This window comes from Phaethon aethereus (genome assembly GCF_964289735.1).
Source record: "Phaethon aethereus genome assembly, chromosome: 1".
Lineage (NCBI taxonomy): Eukaryota > Metazoa > Chordata > Aves > Phaethontiformes > Phaethontidae > Phaethon > Phaethon aethereus.
The window spans coordinates 203,496,159-203,522,083 of record NC_138575.1 but is presented as its reverse complement, the minus strand read 5'-3'; the positions used below and the strand labels follow the sequence as shown (position 1 = coordinate 203,522,083).

General features: G+C 42.0%; 1 protein-coding gene across 1 annotated transcript in view; it reads right to left on the bottom strand.

The window, feature by feature from the left end:
• The window catches only part of ARHGAP20 (Rho GTPase activating protein 20), a gene marked incomplete at its 3' end in the record, with an annotated part of 62,199 nt that overhangs the window by 14,907 nt on the left and 21,367 nt on the right, over window positions 1-25,925 (bottom strand). Inside the window, exons 3-8 of the mRNA XM_082004251.1 lie at window positions 16,233-16,403; window positions 10,748-10,897; window positions 8,814-8,855; window positions 7,238-7,322; window positions 4,310-4,387; window positions 297-363 (exon numbers count right to left, since the gene is read on the bottom strand). Of these exons, the coding sequence (XP_081860377.1) occupies window positions 297-363; window positions 4,310-4,387; window positions 7,238-7,322; window positions 8,814-8,855; window positions 10,748-10,897; window positions 16,233-16,403 (593 nt within the window). The remainder of the gene's footprint in view (window positions 1-296; window positions 364-4,309; window positions 4,388-7,237; window positions 7,323-8,813; window positions 8,856-10,747; window positions 10,898-16,232; window positions 16,404-25,925) is intronic.

The following is a 25,925-nucleotide window of genomic DNA, read 5'->3' as shown; positions in this document are numbered from 1 at the left end:
CTGAGTGGAGAGGCTGACTCTGTAGAAAGACTGAAGCTCATGCAACAAAATTGGGGCAGAAAGAAATGAACTTTTTCAACCTCTTAGTGACACAAGCAGACACAATTGCTCTTCAAAACAAAGGACCAGCGTATGACTAGCTCCCCAAATAGGCAAACTTGCATGACAGGGAAGTAAGAGAAAAAACAGGAAAAACAAAAGAGGAAACTGCATTTCAGTCTTCTCTGTATGACTTGCTTCCTTCAGCACTAAAAACTGAGTGAATGTTGAAAAACAAAACCATGTCACGAACTTACCAATAAGAGGGTAAGGAGCATCTTCTCTTCCTGAAATCACCCACAGCTTGTAGTCTTTTTCAGAGCCCTTTAAAACCAAAATTAAGAATAAGTTTGCCAGACATTAACAGGTTTGTGTTAGGTTTCCACAACATCAGGATAAACTGCACCTTGCCAGCAGGATCAAAGTAACCCCTTTTACTTTTGCAGTGCCAAAATTTGCCACCAGCAAAGCTTCTGAATTGTGTCTGTCACGTGCCATGTGGCTTGTGTGACCAGGGTCCAGCTCTGTGCAGCGAGCGGGGCTGGAGCCCGTCATTTCTAGAGGAAAAGGGGGAGATTTGCCCCAGTTCTTTCACTGCTCCTGGAGGCAGAAGGATGGAGGTCACAGCCTGCCATGACTCAGGATTGCTTTTAAGGCCAGACCAACACACTAGCCATGGCAGCCCCCACGCCACGTGGCTGAGTCGGTCCCTGGCCTGCATGCCTCCCCGCTCCCAGGAGGCTGGAAATGAGGCAGCCACCAGCATGGAGGGGACCTCTGGCCCCGGGTGCTGCTCCTGGCACCCAGCGCGTCTGTGCCCCACCTCTCCCCACAGGCGCTGAGCTGCAGCCAGCCCCGAGGAGAGAGAAGTCTGATCCCTCAAAGGGATTACGGATAAGCAGCATGCAGTGGTGGCCTGCGGCAGAGCCTGTGGCGTACAGCGGGCAGTTCATTTGGGCTAAGGTGACCTTTCAGCTCCATCCTGAGTATCAAGGTAATCACATCAGGCTCTGGCACACAGGCATGCCCAGCTTCACTCTTGAGACCCCTGCTCCACCATCTTCCCAGCTTCTCTACGTCCCTTGCAAGCAGGAGAAGTTCAGGCTCGCCAGCCGGCAGCATCCCGTGCCCTGCACTGGAGAGCAGGGCAAGAGCACCTTCGCCGGAGACCTAAGCCCGTGCTGATGGTGCCAAGGCAAGGATGGCACCCAAGGGGCTCCTGGCCCTCAACGCTGCCCCAAAATCTCCCCGCAGGGCTGCTGTTGGCTCTTTTGTGCAGCCTGTTTTTGTGGAAGGGCTTGGGAGCACTGGATGGGGCTTTAAGATTGCTGAGACCTCTTCTAAAATTTACAGTGAAGAGGATAAATTTACATAAAAGACAATTTCCAAAGGATTGGAGAACATGAACATCCTTGGGAAAAGCTGTGTAAAACCGCTGATTTGAAAGCAAATTATAAATATTGCCTTTAGCATAAATATACAAGTCAATGTTGCAATTTAATTGAAGAAGGAGAATAGTACATTATTTCAAATATGATGGTGAGACAATAGAAATAAAAAGAATGACATTTAATATAAACCACTCTCAGGACAAAAGGTAACAGTAAGTGGATAAATACACTGTATGAAAAGTCATCTATTATACCTTAAATCCCTTTCCAGTGACACTGCTAAATCGGGATAATTAAAATCCAAAAGTTTTCTCTAAAACTAATTCCTACATCCTTTTAAACAGATTTGCCTACTATCCTGCATTGTCTGGACCTTCACCCAGTGTCTCCAAAGGTCTTGAGACCCTTTCTACTTGCTGCACACACCCAGTGTAATGCTGATATACCCAATAAAGCCTTCGCAGTTTGCGCTCTGACTGACAGAGCTTTCTGGCCCATATCAGCACTGCTGTTAAGTTAGCTAGCAGGGGGCAGAAGGAAAATAAATAGGCTTTGGAGACATCTCTGATGCCTCAAGGCAAGCAGCCAGGAGCAAATAAATACAGCTGAGGAGCACAAGAAAGGGTATTTACTTTTCCTTTTAAATATATATATATGAAAGGGTTTGTTGCTGTGAAGGGGAAGCAAGGAAAAGGGAAGAGCTAGTAAGCGCAGTTTCAGGAGGCAGACTGCTCATCTCTCAATTGCAAATGTTGTCCTCTATGGGCTTTATGAGGCCATTTGTCAGTATAAATGTGACTGTCCCAGAAAAATCAGCAAGTGTACTTAGGGAGCTGGGAAACCCAAGGCCCTTCTTTCTGCCCCAGTTGGTAATTTGAAACAGATGATCAATGCCATTTTGCACAAACTAGTTGTCATTTTACCAGACAAACCACAGAGGGGAAAACCCTGATGCGTTAAACCAGAGTGAACTCAGCCAAAGTAATAGCCCCATTAATCACACAACATGTGAAATGTAGTTTTTATAATTGCCATTGAAAAGTCGTAGAGCTCCTTTCAAGTGGTTCTGTCTGGACGTAAATTAAAAACCTCGAGACAGCGCATAAGGAAAAGCTTCCTTGCAGTCAGAACAATCCTACGAGGGGGTTGGGTGTTTGATTGATATGCAGGCTACAGCTTAATTTATTTAGCTTGTTTGATTTTATTGCTAATCTTATGATATGCCTCTAATGAAAAAGGCTTTATGCTATGAAGATGCAGTGAAAAAATGTGGTTTATTACTTGGGAAAATAATACTGCAGGCAAGATTTTACATCTTTCAGATGGCTTTCATTCTTTTTCCACTCAAAATAAAACTGTAAAGAGAAGGAAAGGCTTGATTGTGATACATACAAAATAACACAAATCTGAAACCTAACCAGCTCCTCCTCCTGCTCATCTCAAACAAAATATTCTCTTCCAATACTACCATTTTCCTGTTTTTTCTGTAGACAAAATAAGGAAATGCAGGTGACACCCATAAAACGGGTAAAAATGAAACACATCATAGTAAAGACTTGCAGTTGTAATACAGAAGTCTTTTGATTTTTAGTGCAGACTGGGGTAGACAATGGGATGGATTTTAACTCACATCCTATCCTCTTCACCTTGCAGTCCCTCTATCAACTCCAGAGCTACCTTAATTGGATAGACTGCTGGATCCTGAGCTTGGGCCAGAGCCCCAGCCCTGGTGTAAAGGGGATGCCTGAGCCATAACAAGACAGAAAGACAGAAATTCTTGTACCTATGAAATAACAAGCTAGCAGAATAGGCCTCTGGATGCACTAAAAGCCTGTATAAATTAGGGATAATGAATGTCAGGGAAGGCAAATTCTGAGGTTACTCTAACTTTTGCCGGGTGTCTTTGGAAGCCCCAGGGAAGCACAAGAGTGGCATTTGGTCATATTTAACTCGTCGCACTCAGAGGTGTGGTACGAAAAGACTTGTCAGATTCCATGCAATGAGATCAATGTCCACACAAGACTAAGACATTTTTTAAAATCTTGTTACCCATGCAGCAGATTGAACAAGCCAGTTAAAAAGCTGTCATCCAGGAGCTGTTGGCTGTTGTGTTGGCTGGAGTCACATTGTGAAACAATGAGAAAAGCAGAATAAGGGAGCCAGAATTCTTGTCCCTGGCACTGATTCATTACTACACCTGATGCACCACCTTGTCTGGTTTAGAGCAAAGGGAGCCAGTTGAGGCAGTACTTGATCTACTAGGAATCACTGCATCTACTTGGTGCACTATCCTGCATTGTCGTAAGTCCTGTAAAAGCCTTCTTCCAAAACAGTTTCAGGCTATTGCTTAAATTGGGTACATTCAGATTCTATGCAATCACTCAGTTACATTCATATCTCACATGACACTAAAGGTCCATAGATATTTAGAGTGTCTGATTTGGACACTTGAGACCAGTGCTTGTACTCGTAATCTGGGGACACAGCTGATCATGCATGTTTGCACATTTTGAAAACAGCTAACAAGCCAGTCAGTAGGTTTCCTGTTCACACTGAAGTATGCAAAAGGAGCTGTATCAAACTCTCACTTCTTGTGTCAAGATATCTCCTCTTAGACATCAGCAAAACAGATTTAAAAGAATTTTAAACATGATGGATCCCTTACAGGGATGACAGACTTACTCAAAACTTTTAAGGCTCTTGATCTCTGGAGGCCTATATATTAGCTAGGCACTTTTGCTTCATTTCAACAACACTGAATTGCTATGATAAAGGATTTAATTAATGTTCATATCCTAAAACTTGGAAAAAGTGCAAGAGAAGATTTGATTATTAAAAAGACTACAAAAAGACTCACTAATATTGGCGCAAGGACTTACGTTAATTCCCAGCTGCTGCAGGGCCATAAGAATTACATCATTTGCCGTATCAATGTTGGTTACACTTAGGGTTTTTGACTGTGAAGAGAAAAAAGGAGAAGGGGAAAGTAGCATTAAAAATTTGGATTTGCAACGAGTATCTGAAGTGCAATAGCTCTGCATAATTCATTGCTGAAAAATGGAAAGTATCTTGTTAAAATTTTACTTGATATATAAGTTATACTACATAGATAAAGACCCAGCTGCCTGAGACCGAGGTTTGATTCCTCTGTTTTGTCACACACTTTCTGTATTTGCTCCCCACTTCCCCAGCAGCTCCATTGGACAGGAGAGTGCCATTACTACTGGGGACAAGACCTCCACATTAAAATATGCAAAAAGACACAGCCACTAACTGCACTTCAGACACTGCATGAGGGAAACATAATGGTTTGATCAACATAAAAACATACAAGTTTCCTTTGAAAAAAAAGAGTTCTTCGGTGAAGTAAGAGGTTCTCTTATAATTGTTAATCATTTCCATCCTTTTCTATTGAAAATCTCCCTGGTAAGAAAATACTGCACACAGTTCATCTCTATATCCTTTGCCAGTTTCTATATAGACTTCTCAAAGCTAGATTTGGCTTAATACCAGAAACACTTCCTGTTGGTAATCTTTTATCCAGTTAAAATGCTACCCCTCTGGCATCCTCCGGAATCTGCTGATCTGCAGTATGGAAAAGCATGGAGCTACAGAAACACTGCTTTCTAAAGAGCTATGGCAACCAGCACGAAGTGCCGAGCTTCGTGTCGGAGGAAGTGCCGCTTGCCACAAGGCAGTCTTTCCAGAGTGAGATTTCAGCGCCTGCTGCCTGGCACCAGTAGTACTGCTGTACAGCTGCGCAATGCTCTGTACCTCTGCACCATGGGCTGCTCTTACGCAGGGCAGTGCATTGCAAACACACCAGGCCTAATGACACCATCCTCAGCCCCGCCGGGATGTGGCAGCGCCGCTGCCATCACCTTGCAAAGGAAAAAACAGCTGGGGAGAGCATGTCCAGAGGGGTTTTTGCTTGCACCATCACACCCACGCTGGCCTCGCTTCCAAACCGACAGGCAGCTCCCACACATCAAGCACAAGTTACTGAGCCCTCTTTAGAGCCGTGATAGCTTGGCTCTGCTAATGAGACCACACAGCTTTTGGATTGCAGTTGGTCCATGGCCAGCCTAAAGCCCTCTCAGAAGAAACGCATGCCCACTGCAACAAACGGCCCAGGCGTACCCAATGGCTCAAAGAAGGGAAGATGGCAGAGTCAGGATGTAAATGTTCACTGCCAGTCCCAAGACAGTTTTCTATACACTGCTACCCTGTGTAGTATATCAATTTTATACTGGCCATGGGATGTTCAGGTGAAACAAACCCCTGACATTTTGCATTTAGAAAAGATTTAAGCTATATGTTTGTATAAGTCTCTGACGGTAACAAGCTGCCGTGGCAATCAAAGGAAAATAGTGAGAATACTGTATATCTTGCTTCAGGACATATCTGAATGCTCATACCATAAAAAATTTAACATTTGCCTGAAGCAATGACATCTGGCTCTCAGGAGTAGGTCAGCACATTTGCATAAGTTTTGCTCTTGGCTAGAATATAATAAACCAGTTTGTGCTTTGTGTTCAGCGTTCCCTACCCTCCAAATATGAAATAATTCTTGGGCACCTCCAGCTGCTGTAGCACGGGGACCACAGTGCCATAAGAGCTATTTGCATCACAAAGTTTCCATCTGCTCCTCCACTGTTTTATTACTGATAATAGCTAGACTACAGTGTGTCGTTTCTAGGACTGTCAGGTTCAGGAAATCACATTTGGCACATGAATTAATTATAGCTAAGGAGAGAAGACATTGAAAAAAACCCCAAACCCTGGTACAAGAGCACAACACCTAAGTGTAGGTATGATTTATCAACGTTTACACCTAAGCACAGCTTGACCTGCAGTCCTGCATCTGAACTATCACAATTATTGCTACTGTTTATTAACATTTGTCTTAGCAACATTGCAATTCTAACTATTATCATTTACCTTAATAATGATTTTCTGAAAAAAGGCAGACTCCTTTATGCTTATGTCTATGCAAATACAGAATTCTAAGTGAAGATTCACTGTTGGGCAAAGACCTCCAATGAGGTCTAACTTCGGCAAAAATTTCTCATGTCCTTGCAAATGCTCTTTAGGCCTCTGAGCATGAAATACAGATCATAAAAGAACAGTTAGAAAGAAAGGACAAATGTATAAGAAGCAGAGGAAGAATGGACGGATTATCACTGAAAGCTAGGGTATCCCTAGGGAACTGGCTACATACAAGAATTTAGTTTAAATTGGTTAAAAACGACTTAGTAAAAAAGGTGCAAATCACCCTGTGGATGACCTTTCTTTACTAATTTACCTTGTGCCTATAAATTTGCCAACATCAGTTAGTTGATGAAAAACATGCTTAAGGCAATTTCAGGGTGTTGATATACACAGTTTTACTGACTTATGGTTATTATAAGCAAAGAACGCATTGCAACTTTGCAGAATTGAATCAAGGCAGCTGTGGGTTTAGAACAATTTTACAAGCAAAAAAAGGGTACATTGTATTGGCATTTCTGAAGATGCTTAAGCATAAGTTCCGCTAGAGGTGTTTCTTGGGACTTCACACTGTACAGTCTTTAGTTTGTGTGCCAGAACCAGTATTTCTTACCAAACACACTGTCTTTAAAAAGGAATTCATGTATTAAACACAGGAAACAAACATTTCAGGGCTGTGTATGCTGAGTCTTTTAAAGGGGCTGGATGCTTAAAGGTTACAACCCAAAGGAACCTTCCCAATATCCAAAGGGTTTACAGGTGACTAGCACTCACAGTTGATGTGGATTTAGACACCCATTTAGCTCAAGAGCACTTACATATGCACAAGTTCCCACGTCCTTTGCAATTATCTTCAAAGGAATGCTTTTAGGATAGTCTTTTTCCTTCTCTTCTCTTATTCGACTGACAAAACAAGTACAAAACAAGTACATTTTTAATATTGTAAACATAAATAACAAGATGGACATTTAAATAGCAATCAAGCACTAACTGGGTAAGAAGCAGATTGTTTGCAGATGTACTGCAGTAGAAAGATCTCTGAGGACAGGAAAGCATCCAGCAGTATCTGGAAGGGATGCTGATCGTGGCCCCTAGTAATATTCTACTGTATTAAAGTTCATTGTAGAAATCAATGTAAGCAGTGGAAAAACTGGATTTAAAAAATAAAGCTAAAACTACTCATCATTGTGATGCCTCATGTGCACTATAGGCTCCTACAATCTGCGCTGGTGAGTTCTCACCTGGAGTCCTGCGTCCAGCTCTGGAGCCCTCAGCACAGGAAAGACATGGACCTGCTGGAGGAGGTCCAGAGCAGGGCCACAAAAATGCTCAGAGGGATGGAACACCTCTCCTGTGAGAGAGTTGGGGTTGCTCAGTCTGGAGAAGAGAAGGCTCTGGGGAGACCTTCTTGCAGCCTTCCAGTACTTAAAGGGCGCTTATCAGAAAGATGGGGACAGACTTTTTCACAGGGCCTGTAGCAATAGGACAAGGGGTAATGGTTTTAAACTGAAAGAGGGCAGATTTAGACTAGATCTAAGGAAGAATTTTTTCACAGTGAGGGTGGTGAAACACTGTCAGGGGTTGCCCAGAGAGGTGATAGATGCCCCATCCCTGGAAACATTCAAGGTCAGGTTGGGTGGGGCTCTCAGAAACCTGATTTAGTTGAAGGTGTTCCTGCTCATTGCAGGAGGGTTGGACTAGATGACGTTAAAAAGTTTTTTCCAACACAAACTATTCTATGATTCTATGACTCACCAGTTCAAAGGACTGAACAGAAGAGTGAATCAGAAATCATGCCCAACAAGGATGATTTAAACAACCCCAGGAACTCTGAAGATAAAGACACAAACCCCAACCAGCAGAACTACGTCACCAGAAAACAAAACCACCACTAGTAGTTTTCTGTCCAAATACTGACTGAAATAAGACAGTTCTATTTACACAAACCCTCCCACCATACCCTCCAGCTTGGGGTCCATTTTGTAAGTCCAAAATACAGCCAGCCATGAGCAGCAGGTAAGTTAGAGCAGAGGTTCCTGAGCTGGGCTTGCTTAGATGCCATCACCTTGGGAAGAACCCCAGGCTCAACTGGAGAGATGGTGGCAGAGTTTCCTACAACTCTGCAGGGAAGGGACCAAGTGTGATAGGAATTGCTCCAGTTTTGGCCTGAGCCATGTTCAGGAACAGGGAAGCGTTTGCTTCCTTGCGTAGTGATCATTGCATGAATGGCACATACCATCTTCTGCAGGGAGAAGACATGAGATGGTTTTTTTCTTAATATCACTTTGAAAGAGATTATCTATCATGATGGCATAAGGTACCACAGCTTGGGAATCACTGGTCTAGAGGACAGGGAATCTTTTCAGTGTCTTCAAAGACTGTATAATAAAGTACCTTTGCAAAAAAGACAGCCATGTTTCCTTTTGTTCTGCAGACCTGCAAGAATTATAGAAAAACAGGGACAAATCAGCCATCATTCTAATACCAAAATAGCCCTTGTACAAACCATGGTGAAAGGGTCTGCTTCTTGGTTGCAATTTCCATAAATATCTACAAAAACTAAAAGGTTTTTCCAGATTTGAATGAAAAATCTACCTCCCTGCAAAATCAAGTGAAAAGCCTGCCACGGAGATCAAAAGCCCCAGTTACCATTTTTTATCACAGAAGTTAAAGCTTTACCCCAGTGAATTCAGTAGGAAAAAGGTTGAGTTCTTAAACTGATGTCCAAATAGAAGAGGAAGGCACTTTAAAATAAGAGCTTCCTTCAAAAGTTTAAAGGTATTTCCTCAAATATATAGATTCTTTCCACTTTAACTATTCTAATTCTCTCCTTATTTATTACTTGGTTTATCGCCACATTACAAAGTACACATAAGCCACAATGAAGAAAGATCCCACTGTACTTAGTAGGGTTTAACTTTGGAAATTTTAAGGCTTTTATCTCATTTCTCTTTATCTCATTTATACACTTTCAAGGATACAAACTGTCCAGTTAAATGTAGCTAATTATAGGATAGTGCAAGGAATCTAACCTAATTTTGGTTCAGCTTTCTTGATTTAAATCTTGCCCCAGATGGAGTAACTGCTATTCCCACTGCTGCTTCTGCAAATCAAGTTCTTCAAATTTTCAGGCATTTAGGGAACTACAAACCTACCAAATGATGCTGTGAGGGGAATGCACTTTATAAACGTTAAAAATGTGAATCTGCTTTGGCTGCTTCAATTCTGTCAGATATGCATCTACGGACTCATGAATGGCATTTTAGATTTTTCTGTGTACCTCCAGTCATAAAATAATTTTACTTCTATAAAATCTCTGACTCTCTTTGGACTGAAGCTATTGCTTTCCTATCTAACTACTTTCTGATAGCTATAGAGGATCACGTACTGTCTCTAGATCAAAGCTCATGTTTATTGGCAAGAGTTCAACTGAAAATCAATAGAAAATTTCAGCTTTGTTTCAGGACTATTAAGTGAAAAAAACATAAACAGCACAACCAGCTCAAAAGAGAGCAGTTTGTGCACAGCATTCTCTTTGGATACAGACAACGTGACATACAAATTAAGCTGCATACGTCAGCTTTTGCTCTCTGTTGGTAAAGAGGAAAATGCATTTTCCAAGACCCAGCCAAATTACTGTGGCTAAGCAGCTGGGATTTCAGGGGGATGGTGCCCTCCCTTATGCAAAGTGACAACAGAGCCCTCCCGCTGTGACTAAAATTAGCCTAATCACTGAAATTACCTCTACAGTCCTTATGTGTCCTACAGTAAATGCTGCAAAGACAGACCAAAAATCTTTCTCTCTGTTAAAATTCAGAGACTCTGCTGTAAGAGGAATTTTGACTTTAACACAAGTTAAAAAGAGAAATAGGACACGGTCAGTATTTCATTATACATTTCCTGCTACTTCCAGTACAAGCTCTTCTGTTTAAAAGTGTCCTACAAGGGTCTCTTTGATCCTTTCATTAGCTTGGCTGTTTACTATTTGTCGTTCATCTTATTAATTAGCCAAGATGTTTTTCAAATTATACCAAAAAAAAAGAGAATGTCCACTGAGTAAGTTTGCAGCATGGACAGTGCTTTGCCAAATCATGTATTTTCTCAAAGATTTAAGTGAGGAGTGATTGTCACTGACACATTTGCAGAGAGTCAGAAGATGATGCATGGACGGTGACTTGCTTACAGCAGCAGAAGGAATTGGTTTACGAATCAGTAAGTTCCTGCTTCCCACCTTCAGTGGTGCTGAAATGAATCCGTGATAGTCTCATTACCTGTCAGTCTAAAAATATTTAAGTAACTTGGTAAATAATACATATATCAATTCTTACCTGAAATTTGCCACACAGTTTGTGGTGGGCCAGCCCAAAACAAAGGACCTCTCTGGGTCTGTGCTGCCTTCACAGACTTCTTCTGTACAAAATGCTGTCCACATCTCACAGAGACGTGCTTGGCACTTTAGTTTGAAATGAGAGTGCGACCTGTGACCATTAAATGAGAGAGGTTTGCCAGACACATGAAAACATAGCAAGGCAGCTTTAACAACTCAGAGTTTCTTTTTCCTTCAGGCACATGTGAAGCTTGCATTGGAGCCGATGGAAGAAGCATTTCTGCCTTAGTTAAAGAAAACAATGTTTTATATGTGTTGCGTATAAAAATATATCAATTTCTCATCTAAATAGGATCAACAGATATCTTATATGTGGGATAAATAGGTTGCTTGTGGCATCCCTGGACATCTCCCTTCATAGGGGAAAACTCCTCCCCACGTCTAGATCTCCCCTCCAAATCTCGCCGTGAAGCAAAGATTGCCTCTTGTGTTGGACTCTCCTTTCAGTGACTTTAATGCCATTAAGGAGTTTACAGTATAGTTGGATTGCTTAGCCCCAGGGCCAACAACTATCATCAGTTTAAGTAGTGACAACTAGGCAATCCTGAAGAAAGAACAAGCAGAAAACTGCCATTTTTGTTAACTATAGCACAGGTTACATACAGCCTCCACGAACTAGCTGCATGGTAGCTTTAAGCCAACACCACTTGGAGAATGAGCCAGGACTTTGGGCATTCTCAAAATACCTAGTCATCTACAAAGAAGATATATAATTTCCCCAATTTTTTAAAAATTTGGCCCTTCCTGTATTTTATCCTACTAAACATTAAAGTACAGTAAAGGTCAAATTTACAGACTTTCACTTTTTTATTTCAACTCTTTTCTTCCACTTAATTTCCCATTACAAGTCTCCTTCCTTTGTCGAATTGGTGGGCACCAGTTCTATGTGAAAAACAAGTAAAATCTCACAAAGTCTATCCAGCCCTGCAGCAATGCAACAGCCGCTCACTTCAAGGCAGGTTTGCGCTAGAGGCCTTGCAAACTTAATTACCTGAGCTATGGTTCTCCTGGGCCAGCAGGGAAAGGCTGGAGGAAAAGTGTCCCTTCCCTGAAAATGTTTTGCCCTTCTAATCCAAGGACTTTCAAGCAAGAGCATGTCAGTTCAACACCGTGTTGCAAACGTGGATGGGGACAGTGCCAGGCACCATGGTGATTAGTGCTCTATAAATAAATATGCCAGGTAAGGAGTTTCTTAGAGCTTTGGTACACAATGACTACCTTCTCTGAGATTAGTCTCATTTACAAGGTATTTGATTTAGGACACACTGAACTAATACAGTCTGAAACATGAAAGTACTTGAACCTTGTGGCTTTAAAGAGGACATAGATGAACTTGCAGTACCCTGACCAGTCTGGGGTTTCCAGCTGCCATTACGCTAACGGGTGTAGGGGGGTAGAGCAACACAAATAACCCAGCAGCGTTTACAATGGCGCGCAAGAAAGGACCATCAGTGTATATCACAACTGGCAAAAAGGTGCACTTCAATTAGATCACCATAAAATACTGTAAAATACCATCTCAAGTTCAGGTATTTTTAAAACTATACCATGGTGTTTCCTGGTCAGCTGTACATTCCAGTTCTCTTTATTATGTTTTGTTACGTCATCAAAGAGAAACTTAAAGTAGAGGAGAACATTTCAACACGCTCGTCAACAAATCAGTTTGTGATACAACAGGTAAGATCTGTGCAGAATATAGAAATAATTTAACTGACTGACCACAGATTGAACTGTGAAAATGTAGATTTACAAAAAAGTACAGCTGTGAATTCTAATGTAGATGTTAGTAAATGGATGCCTGGTCTGACTCCACCGAATCAATCTGTTGACCTCCCTTTCTCCTCAATTTCTTTTTCCCATTACTCAGTGCAGTGAACTCTCTACATGCTGTTTCACTTTTTTAACATTTACAGTTCATAAAGCCAGACCCCTACGGTGCCAGTAGCGGGTGTCGGCAGGGTGTTGGCGGAAGGACAAAGATGTTCTCCAATCATGCTTGATGTATATTCTTACCCCGTTTGCCATGCCTAGTCACAGCTCTCAGCTATTATCAGTATTCAAGTGGCCTGGTTTCCAGAGGCGCTGAAACAGTAGCCTCCGTTAACATCTAAAGAGCCTGAAGTATAATTTTATCTCTATCTGCCATGTCCTTTATGCAACCCATGGGTTCTCAGCATTTGTGAAACTGTGGGTCTTCTATTTAAGTGCTAAAGCATTACCTCTAGAAATTAATATATCATTGCTGACTAAGGAAGCAGCATGACTGAACATGTGAAAAATGGAAAGAGTAACAATCTAACGAAGATTTTATTTATTTTTTAATGAAGTAAGTCTCCCTGCAAGTGTTACACTGTAAATATCAGGCAGATCCAGAGTCCACTGAAACCAACAGAAAAATCATGAACATCAATGGTGTAGGTATTGACACACGCCAAATTGTGCTACTCCTGCAGAGTAAACTCTGTTGCTTTTGCTTTCCGTAAGTGGCAACTGGATACTTTGCAGCCGTTAACAAATGGAAGATTAACTTCTCACTAGCTTTGCTAATCTCCTTAATAGGACCCTCTGACAAAAGCATTAATGGATCTACTATGAGATTGCTACCGTAATTCCATGTATGTACTCAACCATCAATTTCTACGTCCAGCCACATTGGGAAAATAACCTTAAAATGTACGTGTATATATGCACGTATGTACTACAAAGGACAAAACGGAAGCCGTTTCTCTGTGCCTCCCACACAAAACTTATGTAAGAAACCTTGATCATTGAACTGACAGATCCCTGAAATATTTACTCTGCCAAATTAAAACACAAGCTTTCTGTAAGAAATCTCATCAATATATATAAAACAGTATAACATTTTACATATTTAACATTGGTTTAGTGAGAAAAATTCTATTAATCAATCTATGACTTGTTCCTCACATGAAGGCAGTAAAAGGTGGGGCAGCAGAGAGAGAAGCACAGCATGTGAGTATTAGTCTTATTTTTAATAAGCTGGCCTAATGCATGATCTGAAAAGTTAAGTCCACATTTCAAAAATTATTAGAAAGTAGCAGAAAACGAAGCTGCAGGCACCTTGTCCAAAGTCATACACAGACGGTTGTAGAGAGGATTTACCCCCACAAATTTCCATGGGAGCAATGCCAATTTGCTGCCTTTAAGCAGGAGCTCACTGCTGCACCGGAGTTTACCCAGCAAGCTCAGAGGACACAATATAATTGTTACTGTCTTCAGGAAAAACTTGTACCCATTTGCTGGTCGTACGAAGTCTAAATGGACATGAGGTCCCTTTGCACAGTGACTGGCTACCTGCAGCTGAGCTGACACCAGTACAGTGCCGAGCTGTACCTAAGATATCGTAGGTGTTCGTATGCCCCAAGCTGAAAAACTGCTTAATACAAAAGAGTATTACAAATTTTTAGCACCTTCACAAGGAATAATTCCGAAGTTAAGTCAGATTCAGATGTATCATTAACACTGTCTTGGTGACGTGCTGTCTTCACTCTGTATCAGCTATTAAAAAATCAATAGCAATCAATAGTCACAGCTGCAAAGTAATACACACCACTCGGGTTTTCCCTCTAGGAATCAGCAATGGTATTTTAGCGTAAGATAGCTTTAAAAATGTTGATTTTTAAGTAGTATTCATTAGTGACAGCTCTGATGCTTTAATTACTGACAGGGCAGCTGTAGAGAGAACATCCCAATTAGTTCTTTAAAATACATGAAGTAATCTCACTCAAAATACTATTTTTACCATTTCTAGCAAAGACTTGATCCTCCTCCCCCTTTTTCACATGCAGAAGCACAATTTGTTCTGTTCCACCTTCTTCAAACATTGCAGACTCTTCACACTAAATCAAATGCTGTAAGAGCCGTTACTACTCCCTGGGGACCAGGTTTTGGAGTGGTTACACAGAGTAGTGTTCTAATATGCAAATAGTCCCACTGGGACCCAACCAAACCTGCGGTAATGGGCAAGTCAGTCTGGTGTTCCAGCATGGCTTCTGCTCAGCATGCTGACCAGCGAGGGACGGATTCATCTCACCTGACTTTAGTCTTCTACAACTCAGGAGCTTAGAGCTAAGTTAGTGAGACTACACCCACTGAATAGCAGAGTGAGAGACCCCCAAGAGTGTGACTCCCCTCACCCACCATCAGCACTCTTTCGGGGTCGGGTGAGTTTGCTGCAGGAAGGTGCTGGTTTTCCCTCAATGACTATAAGAGGAGTCTAGAAGCCTAGGTAAGCCGCAAATATTTAACATTTGAAAGCTTAAATTAGGTGATACAAACATATATAAATAGAGTAACAATGTTATTACTGCTACTGCTGCTAGAATAGCAAGATTTCCCCTAAATATCCTTTTGTTCACCACCCACCCATAGTGCAACATGTTTTGGGTAAAATATCCCCTGTTGTCACACTACATCAAGTGAAGGAGTTCAGCTGGGGGGGTTACATTTACCATGTATGATTCAAACGGACACAGCTCAGATTTCTACAGAAAACACAGATTTATTCTGGCTTTTCCCGGCAGCCTCTGAAACAATTGCTTAAGCGAAAAGACACATTGCAAAAGCCCAGGATTCACACTGAGATTACCCACTCTGTGAAACCACAAACACGGTGCCTAACAGAGAATGAAGCTGCATCACGAATTTTTATTATTATTTCCCCATAACCCATAACAACAAGTGAAAGCACCCTCTAAAATTGCCTTTAACCACAAATGCTGCACGAAGCTGGCATGCTACATGCAGCTTGTAAATCTGATTTAATTGTGAATGGTAGAGTGAATAATCAGAGCTCGGCAGCAAGCCTGATTACACATGAACACTACCCAGACTGCTCAGCATCGCTTCCTTTCTCCTTCCCCTTCCCACATTCCTCCTGGCACAGCACAACCCACAGAGACGGACATTGCGATGCCGCCTGCAATCTCTATTTTTATACAGCTGCTTATCACTTGTGTGTATCAAAGCAGCTTCCAGGTAAGCATTAAGACCTGTAGCCCCTCTGCGACACAGACACTGGTGTTACACACACCCCAGAGGACTGAAGGTGACCTGTCTAAAACACAACAGTCAGTTTAAGGCAGCTCAGTGAACACAGTCGAGCACCAATGAGTCTTTTCTGTGACACTGCGCTCCCAAAGTAGGGAAGATGGTGCTACACAAGTGATATATTCAAGAACGTCTGATACTTCTTTAAAATGTTGCATCCCAGAGTTCCTCTATGGCTATGGGGTTTTCAAAGGTGCCTGAAGAGGTCAGGCACCTAACTTTGATTGATCAAACAAGAAGCTTCCTTATGGTTCATGGAAGATGTGCTACTAAAAAAGCATTATGGAAATCCATGCTATGCTCCACAAAGAGAAAGGGCTGCTCTGTAGGAGCAGTGCCTGATGTGCCATACTCACTTGGACTTGGCAACAACCAGAAGGTCTGTGAAGAGGAAAAGGTGTCGCTCCTGGGTTTGCAGACCTGTCTTCAGCTGCACATGGCCGTCCAGGATGAATGTTCGGTTGTGGCACATGAAAGACTGCACAAGGGGACATGCCTCTGGGCTGATGGGGGAGAAGCAGCCTTCCCTGCAAAAGAAAATAAAAGGAATAAAGGGAAGCGAATCAGCCGATTGCCTGTGAGTGAGAACCAGGCAGCAACTTCCCACACCCCCTGCCAACAAGCAATTTATATGACCACATTTCAGTGAAAGGTGAGAGGGACAATAAAGATAATCCATCAGTCAGATTCTGAGACAAAAACTGTTAGAGACAGTCCTCACTTTACAGCCCAAGCAGATGGATAGCATTTAGCAAAATTTAAATACAGCCCTCTCCATTTTGTCTATTTGTGTTTGTCTCCCTTTGTACTGAAGTCTTAGAGAAAATACTGCACCTCCTGTAGCCTCTCCATAAAGAGAGTGGAGGCATGTGCATGACAAAGGGATAACTGCACACCCACCTTCGTGAGAAGGAGACTCATACTTGGGGTCAGGAGCAATATACAGAAATTATTAAGAACCAAGGACAAACATAAGGTGCAGCTGAACACTGCTAGAGACAGACGATGTGCTAGATGCAACATGAGAAAAGGCAGCTCAGCCTCTCTCCCAGCACATGACCCAGGTTGGAGTACGATCCCGTTGCAGGATTTACTTATGTGACTACAGCACCGCTATGATGGTTTGTGGCTGTGGTGTATAGAGGCTGCCAGATAATCCAAACCCAGGTCATTGGGGGCTGATCAGGATCCCTCCTGGAAGACACTGATCTTTTCTAAGGAGGTATCGAGTAGGTTGCAGTCCAAGGTTACTGATGGTGGAGACGTGATTCCCTCAACCCCTCCTGATCTAACCGTTCTGCATGACATAAAGTAGTTGAATAGTTATTGAAGCAGAAACAAGAGTTTCTCTAGCACGATGGTCAGTTCACTCACCCAGACAGGATATCCTTAATTTCTGAGCCTTGCCCTAACAAATGTCTATTTATACATTGCCAAACTGAATGAATGTGAGGGTCTGAGAGGAGGACACTCCTCCTCTAGGGCTCTCTGGAAGCTGGTTGCAGGTGAGGCTCTCCCTTGGAAAGCCGGAGGCATGGCTACAAATTCTCCCAGGCAGGTGAGAGAACTGAACCTGGGTCTTCTACACCCTGGTGTACCTTAAATAATGAATTTCTGGATTAAAACCAGGACCCATAAGCATCTTTACTCATGATTTTTAAATGCAAATTTTCAATTATTTGCTTTCCTTAGAGGTGCCTCCAAATGAACCATTTCCCTTTGGTTGAATGAATCAGTTCAATTTTTATTCAAATGTATCCACTTATTTTTTCTTGTTTAAAAAAAAAAAAAGCTAAAACTTGGCAGGATCAGGTTGGCAAGGAAAGGCTGAAGTGAGCAGCTTTGTGATTATAGTTTATTCCTGGTCCCACTGGAATGGATGACAAACACCTAACAACTTGGCTGGGAACAGAAATGGTCCTTACACAGTGAAAGTCACAAAACAAATGGGAGAGATATGAAAGAAAAAAAGAGTGCGCAGAGAAAACCTTCAAAAAAGGTCATAAACCTTCTTGTACCTCTACTAGAGCCTGGATGATTCCCAACCCTCCTCTCCTTGATGCCTGGGGCTGGATTACTCAGGAAATTATTTAGGAAATCCTGACAGCTGGGAGAGAAAGGATAAGCTCTGAGATTGGCCTACATTAGCAGGACACACTTTCACTGATCTGTAAGGAGCTGGTGAGGATCTCTACTTGCTGGGGAGAGCCCTGTCTGGCCTTGGTTTCCCCTTTCTGGCTGGGAGCCTGAGTTTTTGAAAGAATTCCTCAACTTAATTTGTCTTAAACTGTGTCTTAATCTTGTCTTTCATTACCTACCTCTTCAGGGAAGAGGGAAAGAAGAGGAATGACTTTCAGAATGAATAATGCAAACCTGAAGTTATTTGATCGTTCCTCAGTAGAAGGGGTGTCCAGGAGTGTGGAGGTTAAAGCAGAGAGAGGAGTTTTGGTCCAATACAACTGTGACACATGCTGTGTGGCCAGCAAGGCGAGTCAGGGGAACAGCAAACATCTCTCCTAGCCTGCCACTTCCATGGAACTGGGAATTCACCAATTCACCGGTTCATCAGTGCCTGATAGGTTACTGGAACTCAATTTCATAAAATCCCTAGCAGCACGTGGCACAGAAACTTAAGCAGAAATCAGGAATGATGACCAATCCACCTGCATGAAAGCCATGCATGGCCTCTACCTGAAAGGTTAACTCAGGGACATACTCACTTATATTTGAATGCAGTAACAACAATATTTAGAAAAAATCCTTTTGTGTTACACTGCTGTAATCAAATCATCAGAAACATTCATAAAATCATACTGAAGTGCCTGCCCCTACAACCTTCCTGTAGGTTCAGTCTCATATATCTCCATATAGGAAACTCCATTAGATTATTCCCATTTGTACAATTTCTACATCCTGATTTGTAAGCCCGGGAACCTCACAAGTTAAACTAAGCAAAATCTTTGTCATGCAGGTAAGCAAAGGAAGGTGCAGTAGGTTTATTAATGCCAGCAGGGGTCAAGCAAATTGAATTTAGTTTTAGAACAGGAAAATGCAATAACGTAAATCAGGTATTTTAACAAAATCTGCCTTTTGACCCAATGCCTCTCAAGCTTCTCTGTCATCTGAACTCTAGCAGGCACTCTTGCATACTTTAATAGAGTTTACCTGATAAGCCCTATTAAAAAAAAGTGAAAATATTTTCTTCCTTTGAAAGAAAGTGGAAAAAATCAAAGCCATTAATTTAGTCAGAACCTTCTAACGCCCCAGGACAAAGCAACATGGAGGAAATTCACCAGCAGTGACAATAAATGTCTTCTGGAAAGTGTGCTTTTGATCCTCTCAATTAATGTTCCATTGTTACAAGACAGGAATGAAACCCAAGTTTTGTTACACTGAAGAAAATGCAGATCAGCTGTACCCTCAGGCATAGGGATTTATATAAGGGAGGTATTTTTGGAGTTCAGTTTTTAATGGCTCACTGATTTTTCTGGCCATTAAATGGGTCTAATTTGGAAAAAGTGCTAAGTACTTGAATACTGTGTCTTTGAAAATTCCTTTTAACAGAAGTACGCAAAAATCAGTACTTAAGTCAATGTGATTTCTGATATAATTTAAAAACTAGAAGTGATATAGGGCCTTTACGTTCCCCTAAAAGTCGTTCTATGATTAACACATGTAAAAATCCCACAGAGTAACTCCTTTCCAGTTTGGAAGGGACAAAAGCCATCATACAAGTTTGTTAAGAAGGAACTGTGAACTGATTTCCAAAAAATGGGGATATTCTGCAGAGTCAGCAATCAGCCATGTTCCACTTTGTGTAGAAGCAAGGCTGATACTGATGTTTAGATGGCATTGCCATTGTAACTCTCTAGTCTCAAGTGGACATTTCTTCCTAAAAGTACTGTTTTGTGGGTCCGAAATTTCCACGTGTGGTTTTTAACCAAGGAGTAAATTCTATAATCTGAGGACATCTACGGACAGTTATTCAGGAAAAGACTAAAGTCACTGTACTGGCTGAAATTATTAGAAAGATAATTGAAGACTTTTCTCCTGGCATTTCCAGAGCCTAAGTTTGTACAACTATTCTTTTTTGAAATTAATCAAAATAGGCATCTTGTGCCTGTTCAAAAGACACAATGATTTAAAAGGACTCTTCAGTTTTGTAGGTGTAATATATGAAGTTGAAATCTAAAGTAGTCAGCCAAACACTGAAAAATACATCCCCGTTGCATTCAGTGTGAAAGTAAACATATCACTGCTCACTTCATCAATCCTGTATTTACCAGAAACCACAAAAGCACAAAAAATACTTCTTCTTCCCCCTGCAGAGCTTCCTTGGGGTTTCTCAGTAAAACTGATACCTGAATGGCATGACCCCCAAAATGTTTATTCTTGGAATAATGGAGATGTCAGATTTATTCTCTATTTGTAGTGAAAACAGTGAAAGAAATTACACTTTCCAAAGGAGAGTTTCACACCCCATGTTAAGTGGTTATTAAATGCATGATCCAAATGTCATTTACGCCAATGGGAAGTTTTCCCTTGATTTCAGTTGATGATGACAACAGCCTATCTATGATTTAGATTAAGCTATAAAACGCCTCAGGGGAACAATCTGTTCTAAGGTATCTAAGCTGGAATGAGCTATTGCAGGTATCTCAGCTGTATGATATCCCTCTCTCAGACTGCTCACGCTTCATCCTAAATCTCACTCTGTTATTTTGGTTATCGTTCTCTGCCAGAACTTCTCTCCACTGATGATACCTCTGCAGCCACAGAAGTTGATTTCCTCTAATGATGTAGCACCAATGCTCTCTACGTGACTGATACCTATTGAAATAAAATATCACTTTGCTCTTTAACCTCTGAAGTCCTTCACAACAGGTAGGTGACAAATGCATCTTTTCATTAGCAGAGCAGTAAAATGGCAGCTATTCAAAAGGCTGAAATCTGAGTCAGCCCAGCCACATGAGAGGCTGCACATGGTCTGTCCGGTACTTACATATACATAATACCTTTCCAAATTCCTCTCACAGTGAATGGCTTAGCCTATATTCATTTCACACATAGGTACCAAAATAATGCAAAAATACTGCATGCTTGTGCCAGTGCTGAAGCCCAGCTAAGGACCAGAAGCTCTTTCCAGTTTTGTGCCCACACACATAGAGCTTGCAGCTTACGGCATAAACCTGACCTTGTTTTGGCTGTAGGCTAGGAAGGCTACCAAGCAGAGCACCTGCTAACTCTCCTCATGGTCTTTAGAGACGACAGACTTATTTTATGTATCTCAAAGGCCAGTTTTGGATGGTCCTAAGGAACCAGCAATTTATCTTTTAGAAAAAATAAAGCAAATGAATTTTCAACCTCAGTGTCTCTCAATAAAGCATTTACTTCATCATCACTAGGTCACAGCAGCACCTCACTGAGAGAAGCAGGAGCTATTCACACATTTTCAAGGCTAGTGAAAACAGCAGCTATCTGCACAGTAAGAAACGTTTACAGCCCAGCCCACATTACGGATTTTTGCCAAAATGGATATATCAGTCAGGGATGACATGTGATTTGCGACCAGCAGAGATAGCCCCAAAAAGCAAGCCTGATCTAGAAGTGAAGTTCCTTCATTTTCTTAATAGAGCTTATATTGGAAATCAGGTAACAATATTTGCATTTTTTTTCTATGCCTCCTACTCAGACCCTTAAGCTCCTAAAACTTCCTGTGATAAGGAACTTCAATAGCAGCTTAATAGATGCTTGCTTCCTATATTTGCTAATGAGGCAGGCCCTGCTAACTGCAGCTTGGAAGCCAAGATGGTTTACTGCTGGAAAACCTTTAGCACATAAGACATATTACCCATATTGTGTGGCTAGAGGGTATTTTGCATCCAAGATAATTAACTTAATAAGGTATTGAGGACAATTCTTTAACCAACCAAAAGAAAAGAGTTCCAATTTGGTGTGCAAGCCCTACCTCCCCTGAGATAAGGTGAAAAAAAATACCCAAACCTGTAACACAGCAGTGAGTGCTGATCTGCCTCCCAGGGTTGCTTATAGTGCACTTAAGTGCAATATTAACATTTCAGGACTTCAACGCATAACTAATTTTATCAGAAATGACAGTTTGGACATGACTCGTACCATATCCTGGCCAACCTGACAATATCATGATAATAGATCATCACGTTCTGTGTGAGAAAAGAGGAGTGAAATATGAAGTGAAAGAAGAACTTTTTTTGTACACTGAAACCACGTGCCCATGCTTGGGACTGAACGCAAGACAACAGAAATGGTCCCCCTTATGCCTCTGATGAATTTAGCTTCTATCGTACTGACAGCTCATTAAAGGGCGCGATTTGAAAAGAGCTGCCCGGCCCAGCCTGCCCAGTCCCCACTACCGGTTTGGCATGGCCACGCAAAGACCCGCTGGCTTCAGGGCGAGCACTCACAGCTCCTCTCACCATGAATGAGGCTCCACAAGACAAGGCTCACCCACACAGAGCAATCTGCAGGCTCAGAGCCCTATTTAGACAGGCAGACTATATAAAAAAATATCCTCTGCATGTTTAAAGGTGGCAACGACTCACTGCTGTCACTGCCTTCCAGCCATGACCAGTGCCCTCAGGGAGTCATCCATGTGCTCAAGATCCTCGGTGCTTCTTCCCCCTTCAAATCCTCATGATTTGGAACACGCTTTTCATCTAAATTTATGCGGCACTTTATTCTAATAAATAGTAATTATACCTGGAGGGAGAAAGTAAGCGCAAAAAGTATCAGCCTGGAGGGTAGAAGTGTTTTCCAGGAAGGTGGTAGGTAAGATATGGGCCAAGAGAAAGTTAGTATGCTGTTGTAATCTTACACTGACTATTTATAGAAGGGACTTGGATAGACAAGCATAAAACTCTCTTAATCACATGGGCTGCCAACCCATTTCTGAAAATCTTCTGTCAACTTGATCCCTGGTATGCTAAGGGAGCTTCTTTCTGAGGATGCTGGGCATGTTTGCTTGCTGTTATCTATGGTAAATCTTACATAGTTGAAGCAGCACTTTGTGAAAGCAGCACAGCATTCCAGAAATAGCAAGTCTATTTTCTGCAGCACTCAGTTAAAGTCTCCTAGGCCATTGCCATCGTGTACAGTAGCTTTTGTACAATGAAACAAGTGAGATGTGCTCAGTTTTTCAAAGACTATTAGTTATTTTATAAGTATTAAAATGCCTGCTCCTACGTGGTTAAGTGTGCTTTCCTGCTGCAACTTTTTTTTTATGAGTAATGTATTTGCACCAATACGAGGCAGTCACCTCTCTCAGCCCCACATTTTCCCTCATGGGCTGCGCCTGTGGATCTCGGGGAAAGCCCTCTGCCCCAGGCACGCGTCGGCCCCACTTCACAGCCTCCAGCACCGGGCTGTCCTCACCCTGCCCATGCAAGCGGCTGGACCTCAGCAAGCTGCAGCGGAAAACACTGCACCCAAGATAACGCAGCGAGTCTCAACAGGGTCACAGAGCTTTCAGATCAAAATGCAACCCCCTCTCCAGCACGGGCAGGGCAAACACAAGCCTGGACAATGGAATAAAGATGAATATTAACAGAGGTTGGGAGCAAGTTTTGCTCAGATAAATAGATAAATTTACATTTTAGGGCAGAAATCAGGGCTACCACTTATATTTAGGAAATCAGATACCACTCTTCTGCTTCTAAAACTCAGTGTACACATTTTAATTCAAAACACATTGAGAAAATATTCCAACTTAAATTATTCTAGGAGTCTAAAAGTTGTTTTTTAAGTATCTGAAATAATTTTTGCACGATGTCAAAATCTTACTAAAAGTTAAAAAAATACTATAATGAATAATGTGGTTTGCACTAAGTGTTCAAGGTGTCGAGGCACGTAACTGTATTATTTTTCTGTAGTCTTCCAAAAATCAGTAAACGATTAAGACTTGCAGTAAAATATCACATAGCTGTAGGGTAAAATGCATCATTAAAAAAAAATCCTTACACATTTCAGGATGGAAGCTTGGCAGCTTAACTGAAAACAAGCTGCACTTAAGTAATTTCTACATAGCCAAAAGGACAATATTTGCTGCAGAGCAAATATGTACTACAGTGTGGTGGCTGGAGACAGGAAACACGCTTGTAGTTTGGTTTACTTCCAAGGCTTTTTGTTTTATTTTAACAAACAGCTGCAAGGTGTTTACTCTGAAAATTTAGCATAAGGGCAAAATTCTCTATTGGTATAAATTAGCACCACACGTTTCGGTCATATTTTGCCTATTTCCACCAGAAAAGAATTTAGTGTAAGTTATTTACATCCTACTGAAACGCTCTTGCAGTGTGGGTGTCCTCCAGTCCTGCTCTGCAGCTCTGCTAGCAATCAACAAGTCCAAAGGGTTTTGGACCAAGTCTCCCTGAGCCGGGGAGAAGTTTGAGGGAGGACATATTCACATGTAGAAGTCAATAAAATCTTTTCTGGCTTTTGGAAGAATCGATCCTCTGATCCCCACTACAGTTCCCACACATTTTTACTGAGTGATGTAGCACCATCACCTTGAGTTACTCTCCCGTTTCAGTGGCACCAGGGAAATGGCATTCCAGGCACTGTCTACCCAGACAGAGATTTCAGATCTGTTCAGTTGTTCAGATGAAAAAAAGGCAGGGAAAAAGTGACCTTTGAGGGAAAATAAAGGAAACAAATAGGATGAACAGAGGGCAAAGAAAAGGCCAGAACTTAACCCAGCACTGCAGTTCTGCACCATAGTTGTCTGGGCTTTTTGGAGCTTCTTGTGGCCTACAAGAAGTCTGGAGGAACAGGCCACCTTTGCCACTTCTGCTCTGGCTCCTTCCTACCTACTCCAAGGAGACATACAGGGGAGAAATCTGGGATCTCAGTTTCACTCATGTCCCCGTAGGAGGATCCAGTATTACTTTAGTAGCCTGGAAGGATAGAGTTTCTGTCCTACCTTAAATTTTTTGGGAAGCAGCAATCACAATTGGGATATTTAATCCCACTTAATCACAATTGGGGTGTTTAAAAGCCTTGCTCAACTCTGTTGATTTTGAGTTCCCTCATGGATGAAATTAGCCTTTCTTTCACAGGAGTATTTCAAATATCTTCTTGCAAAATTTACAAGAGTTCAGTGCAGGTCATGTAATAGCCAGGAATTCTGGGCTACCAAAAATAGCCAGGACATGCTGCAGACCTCTGCAGAAACAGGTCATTTCAAGCTGAGGTGTGCATGAGAAAAGATTGGTGTGGGCATTCTTAGAAATCCCTTCTGGACTGTCATGTATGGCCGTCAGTGAGCTCGTGTGTGAGTATCTGCCTACCCCATCGTCTGCAGCTACATGTTACACAAGCTGTAGATAGGCAAAAATAAAGCACTTGTGTGACCATGTCCTTTTATCAGGGAAACATAGCATTTTCTAGGTGACTGCCTGGGCTTATTGCCTGTAGTTCACCTCACAAAACTATCGGGTAATACCAAGGGGGCTGCTCACGGTCTCTCAAAGTCTCATTGCTCAACAGTCATGCCCCTTTCCCATTCTTCAAGAAGTAATTCAGCTAGGCTCTTCCCCCCTCGGCTCATGCCACCTGGGTAGAGTCTACAGTTAGGCAACAACCAGTTTTAAGAAAAACGAATGCATTCAAAACAGTGCAAGACTTCAAATATGTGGTCAGGTAAAGCAAACCTGGAATCCACCAGCTGCTGTTCCCTGATTGCCCTTTTTCAGGAGAAAACTTGCTGATTGTAAACAAAGCAATCACATCCAAAGTGACCTATAAATAGCTGCAAGTACTGCCTTTAAAAGATAAGCCCCTTCACCATGCTTTATCCTCCTGCAAGCTGCAGCTCTCAATGAAGCCACTGCTGCCTGACCTTGCCTGTATCCCCACAACTGTGGGACACTGTGGGGTGAATTCCACAAAGCTCCACCACAGATGTGAAGGCAGGACCTGCCCAGCCCTCATATTGGCTTAAGTTTTTAAGGGCCACTTCCCTATGAGGGAAAACTGATGTGGGTGCCGCTTGGAAGACGGGATTGTCGCTTCAC